The 6,000-nt window shown below is 55.0% G+C and overlaps 1 protein-coding gene across 3 annotated transcripts in view; it reads left to right on the forward strand.

Moving 5' to 3' along the window:
* ZBTB7C (zinc finger and BTB domain containing 7C) overlaps nucleotides 1–4,039 on the forward strand; it is a 339,190-nt gene extending 335,151 nt beyond the window's left edge. For all 3 annotated transcript variants that reach the window (XM_059139105.1, XM_059139107.1, XM_059139106.1), the window contains one exon: nucleotides 1,578–4,039. In XM_059139105.1, coding sequence (XP_058995088.1) covers nucleotides 1,578–2,229 — 652 coding nt within the window. In that variant the 3' untranslated portion in view covers nucleotides 2,230–4,039. The remainder of the gene's footprint in view (nucleotides 1–1,577) is intronic.
* Nucleotides 4,040–6,000: the final 1,961 nt, after the last annotated feature.

Raw genomic sequence — 6,000 nt, forward strand, 5'->3', positions numbered from 1 at the left:
TGTCCTTTTCTCTCCTGCCCCACCCCTGGGGAACCAGTCCAGAAACGAGAGCCAGTGAGACATCTAGTGGCCAGGAGACACCAGGAGACCAGGACCAGCTCCGGCTGTCCTGGGGTTCTACAGAGCGTGGTTTAAATCTGGCCACTTTTGGGGCGCCTGGGTGGCTCAATGGGTTAAGCCATTGCCTTCGGCTCGGGTCATGATCTCAGGGTCCTGGGATCGAGTCCCGCATCGGGCTCTTTGCTCAGCAGGGAGCCTGCTTCCCTCTCTCTCTCTCTCTCTGCCTGCCTCTCTGCCTACTTGTGATCTCTCTCTGTCAAATAAATAAATAAAATCTTTAAAAAAAAAAAAATAAATCTGGCCACTTTAGGGCGGATGCCTGAGCTCCTCATCTGCTCTGACCTCAAACCCGAGCCCAAAATTACAGGCAGATGCTCCACCCGAGCCACACCTGCAGGGAGGATGTGGGAGACAGGACGAGGAGCTTGTTGGCCTGCCAGGCGTGGTTGGGGAAGGCTCCAGAAGGACCATGAGATGAGTTCTTGCAGTCCACCTGACCCCACTTCAGCCAGGCTGGAAGGTTCCATTGGCCGGCTTGTGCAGAGCTCAGGCTTTAGGAAGACAACCCTGTGAGGTCAGTTTTCTTTTCAAGATCACCAGGAGGTGTGTTGGATCTAGTCTGACACAAACTCAGATTCTTTCCATCAGCCCTGGACAGCAGGAACCGATGTCTAATGCTAAGTTCGGCTCAGTGCAGAGACGTTAAGTAACTTGCCTGCAGACATTCAGCCTGTTAGTGGTGGGCCTGCAGCTGGAGCAGGGCCTCCCCAGCCCAGGGTGAGCCCCACCTTCACACATACCCTCCCTCTGAATAACAGATTTTTAAATCCTGAAAAGCTTTGCCCTAGATTAGGCTACATTCTTGTCGCACCTGGCTCTTTTGTAAACCCTGGGATTCTTGGCAGACAAAGAGGAGATCCCATGACTCAGGATAAGCAGCCACAGTGTGTGGAGACTTGAACAAGGTGTGCTTGGCTTCCCCAGACTCCCAGATTAGTGCTGAGGACAGACAGATCTCAATAGTCCCCAGGGCCATCATGGGCCCCCCGGGTGCTCTAGGCAAAAGCACAGGGCCAACAGGAGGGAAGACTGCCACCTGGAGACAATGGGCATGAAATTAAGGTGCAACCCAGTATCAAAGGATGTTACACCCTACAGGGAGGAAAGACAGACTGCTGACCTGTGGGGAGAAGTGTCCCCAGAAGGCCCATTTCCAGTCTGAGACAGGCCTCTGATGGAGAGGCTCCTGAAGATTCTGAGCCTAGAAGTAAAGGGAGTTGGGGGAGTTAAGGAGGCCTTTCCAGACTCCGCTCCTTCTCCGGCCCTGTAATCCCCGGGAGTAGCCACACCTGTGTGGAGTGAGGCAGGGGATGCTAGGAAGTCCCAGCACGGGCCCCCTTTCTGGATCTGGGCACCACAGCAGGGGCGGACCTTGGCAGGTTCTGGAGGAACGGGGCAGCAATGTAGGGGTGGCTCCCGCGTGGGGCGCGGGGACTGACGCCCACTCTGCGTTGCAGGCAGGACAAGCTGAAGATCCACATGCGGAAGCACACGGGGGAGCGGCCCTACCTGTGCATCCACTGCAACGCCAAGTTCGTGCACAACTACGACCTCAAGAACCACATGCGCATCCACACGGGCGTGCGGCCCTACCAGTGCGAGTTCTGCTACAAGAGCTTCACGCGCTCCGACCACCTGCACCGCCACATCAAGCGCCAGAGCTGCCGCATGGCCCGGCCCCGGCGCGGCCGCAAGCCCGCCGCCTGGAGGGCCGCCAGCCTGCTCTTCGGGCCCGGCGGCCCGGCGCCCGACAAGGCGGCCTTCGTGATGCCGCCCGCGCTGGGCGAGGTGGGCGGCCACCTGGGCGGGGCGGCCGTGTGCCTCCCGGGCCCCAGCCCCGCCAAGCACTTCCTGGCAGCGCCCAAGGGCGCGCTGAGCCTGCAGGAGCTCGAGCGGCAGTTCGAGGAGACGCAGATGAAGCTGTTCGGGCGCGCGCAGCTGGAGGCCGAGAGGGACGCGGGGGGCCTGCTGGCCTTCGCGCTGGCCGAGAACGTGGCGGCCGCGCGGCCCTACTTCCCGCTGCCTGACCCGTGGGCCGCGGGCCTGGCCGGCCTCCCCGGGCTCGCGGGCCTCAACCACGTGGCCTCCATGTCGGAAGCCAACAACTAGGCTGGTCCTCCTGGACTCCCCCGCCCAGTCCCGCGGCCCTGCCCCCTCTCCCGCCAGACTCCCCTCGCGCCGCCCAGTGGGTCTGAACTTTGTCTTTGAAATCACAAAGGAAAGGAGAAAAAATATTATCAGCAACAGTGGTACTTTCCAGGCCTCCTGGGGCCTCCTGCCTCCCTTTCGAAGGTGTCTGAGGTAGACATCTCTTCCCGAAGGGCCTGGAGCCCCGGGGTCTGGCCTCCACCTGTCTCTCACTTTGGCTGTCACCCGCAAACTCACAGGGGCGTGTGCCACAGAAGAGACCACACCCCGGGTGCCCAGGGGCACTTTGGAGTTCTGTGGGGCTAGATGGAGGGAGGGAGCTTGGCCAGAGACAGACGGGATGGAGCAGGGCTGAGGCATACCTCAGGCCTACTCTAAGGGCTTGGGGCACATGTCCTCGCCTCCCCACAGCCCTTTGGCAGAGTCTTTATGACCGGCTCTGCTGGGTCATGTTTCTAGTCTCCGGCCATCCTGGGATCCTTATGGGAAATGCCCTGTTGGCCGGGATGGCTCCTGGAAGCCCGGCCCATTTTTCCCCTCACTGCCCTATAACCTTGGACAGGTCAGTCCTCTCTACCCTGCTACAGAGGGGAGGCTGCTAACTTAGTTTCCCCTCTGGAACCCACCCACCCACCCACATACACACATCTACACAGCTGTCCCTTACAAAGAATTCTGGAGAAGGTGGGAGATGTGTGCTCCTAAAGTCCTACTGAAAACACCTATCCTACCGGATCTCGTTTAATCACATTCACCCCTGTATTAGCACAGGTGAGAAATGTGGCCACACTGGGCAGGGGTGACAGAGAAGAGCTGCGGTGTGGCTTGTCCACAGGCAGCTCTGGGGAACTCCAGGTACTCCCCACCTCTCGGGGCAGGCAGGCCACTGTGTCAGGGCCCCTGGGATGGCTCTTTAAGCATTTACCCCACCTCTACACACCCCCTCCAGGGCTGTACAAAGTCTCTTGGTACTCCTGGGGCCCATACAGAAGGGATGGGGGCCCCTTGTAACACCTGGTGGCCCCCCTCTACCCTGATTCCTGGAAACAACAAAACACCTGGTTACCTGGGGTTTGGGTTTATTGTTCCTTGGGGCTTTGGGATCTGAGGATTGCCTTCGGCTGTATTTGTGCACCCTCCACCTCTCCCTCATCCCTCGAGAAGGAAGCTGGGGTGTTTTGCCTCCCTCCGGGGCAGGAGGCAGAGTCTTTGCTCCAGTATGGGTTTGAAGGGCTCTGGGCCTTAGGATTGCCCACATGCTCTCCCGGTTCTTGAGTTTGTAGAAAGTTCGGAGAAGGAAGACCGCCTTGCTGGCCCAGCGCCTTCCTGTTCTTCTTTCCCATTTCCTGCCCCTGCCCCCACCCTTCTCTTGCTGAGTTGGCTGGTGTTTCTCAGCAGCCCCGACAGTGGGAATGTCATCCCTACTGATTACCCAGGGCCGGTGTCCCCAGTCCAGGAGCTGTGGGCACAAGAGACTTCGGCTCTTCCTATTGCCTTGGCTTCTTTCTGAGCAAACAGAAAAAAACAAAAACAAAAAACAAAAAGGCCAGAGAAGACCACAGACTCTGTCCCCCTCGCAGCTCCCCGGAAGAGAACCCTGACTCCGCACTCCCCCAATGCCATTCCAATCAGAGGGAACAGCTTCGGACACCCTTCTGTCTTCAGATGCCTTCCTTCTGGGCAGCCGCCTCTTAGATTCCCACCTCCATTTCTGACACTCGCTTCTGGAACCCATCCGCCAATCATCCCCATGTTCCCCCCATCAGCCAAGGGACTGAACAAATTGGAATCCAGTGGTGTTGGGGCTTTTGTTTTTATTTTGTAAAGGTAATGACTTCTTATAAACTCAGTTTTTCAGACGACTTGTTACTTCTTTTTGTTTTCTCTCCGCTGCAGTTTGGAGTCGTACATTGTAAAATATCCAAAGATCTTGAGTACTGTATGATGGAGAAGAACTTGACGCAGATGGGTTGGGGGGGGCAGGGGTGCTTGCGTTTTGTTTCTTTTCTTTGTTTCTCTTTCCTTTTTTCTTTTTCTTTTCTTTTATTTTTTCCTTTGGTGTTTCAATTTCCCTTTCTGTCTGTGGGAAAACTTCGGAATTTTTCCTATTTATAACTTTTTTTTATGTGATTGCTTTATGTAAAATGACACAACAGAGTTTGCCTTAGTGATTCAAAGGACAATCTTCTATAACTTTGGTCGCACGCTGCACCCTGCCAAGAAAAACTCTCAGCTGATTTTCTGGCCTATTTATTAAACAGTATTAATTGACTTGATTAAATTATTGAGAGTTGCACTTCTGTGAGAGGTGACCAGCAACAAGTCAATGGCTAGGGGTTCACTGCAAAAAAGGATCTGATGACCCGGTGTCACAGGGTTACAATAATGTCAAAGACGTCTTTGCAAAAACCTCAAACCTTTGAGCCTTCACTAGTCACTTGAAAGACAGTGTTGTGAGGCATAGAAAGCAAGGCTTATTCAGTCTCCTGGTTCAGGCTGACTTCCTCCTTCCAGGGCTCATTTTAGGTGTCCGGAGTGGTTCCATGGTGGGGATGATGAAGTTCTAGAACCTAGGTGAGGTTTGGTGGGTTGAGGTCCGGAGCCGATGACCAAGAAAGAATTCTTGAGACATCTTTGGTGCAAAATGGTGGTTTATTAAAGCACGGGGACAGGACTCGTGGGCAGGAAGAGCTGTTGCCCCGGGTTGTGAGGGATGGCAGGTTCTGTACCGAGGCTGGGGGAAGGTGAGGGGAAGAGAGGTTTCAATGGAGTTTTCATATGCTAAAGAGGGCCTACAAGGTGCCAGGATGTTCCAGGCCTGCCGGAGGCCTTGCCCTTGCTGCTGGATCAATGTTGTTTTTAGACCAGCCATTAACATTAAGATCGTTGGGAGACTTTTTGGTGGGGTGTCACAATCCTGCTATCAATTGTCTTTGTTAGTGAGATTTAGGACATTTGTAAGCCAGCTTTTGCTTTGTCCTCAGCCAGCCTCCTGCTCCCTCATCAGGGAGGCCAGAGCTTAACTTCCTCAGCGTCTCCTACCTTTCAGGTGTGGGAGGCACTGTGCCATCACAAGCTTTGGGGCATCCACGAGCCCCAGTGCAACGTGTGTGTGTGTGCACGTGCGCGTGTGCAGGGACAGTCTGTGGTGTGTGAGCCCGCAAAAGTCAGAGTGCTGACACTTTGGTCACCGCCAGTCCTCTTGATGAAGTTGTCACAATCCTGCTATCAATCGTCTTTGTTAGTGAGATTTAGAACATTTGTAAGCCAAGGGAGACTCCTGTCTAGCAGGATTGTGAGCTCTGCAAGTTAACTATTTGCTTATTGTTCATGGCAGTCAGGGCTGCCTGAGGGATGCTACACTTATGGAGGGGAAAGGGTGAAGAGGGGGTGCAAGGCGCCAGCTCCTGCTTTGTCCTCAGCCAGCCTCCTGCTCCCTCATCATTCTGAGCTCCCCACCAAGGCATCCACAGCGACCCCCACTGGTCTAGCTCTGTCCTTACCCTCTCTCCTTTCCTGGCAATGGAGCTGCACTTCTCTTCCCTTCTCACCAAACCTCTTTCCCAAGCAGGGAACACGAGCTCCTCAAAGAGGTAAGGATGGCCATTGAACGGAGTCAACTCTACCAGAACCCAGAGCACGGACTCTCTGAGTAAAACTGTTCTTTGAGCTGTGTTTTCTGGGTAACCCCGGGTTCCCCAGAGCCCCTTTTTTTGTTTGCAATCCCCTTTC

The sequence above is a fragment of the Mustela lutreola genome, chromosome 11 (genome assembly GCF_030435805.1).
Source record: "Mustela lutreola isolate mMusLut2 chromosome 11, mMusLut2.pri, whole genome shotgun sequence".
NCBI classification, from domain to species: Eukaryota; Metazoa; Chordata; class Mammalia; order Carnivora; family Mustelidae; genus Mustela; species Mustela lutreola.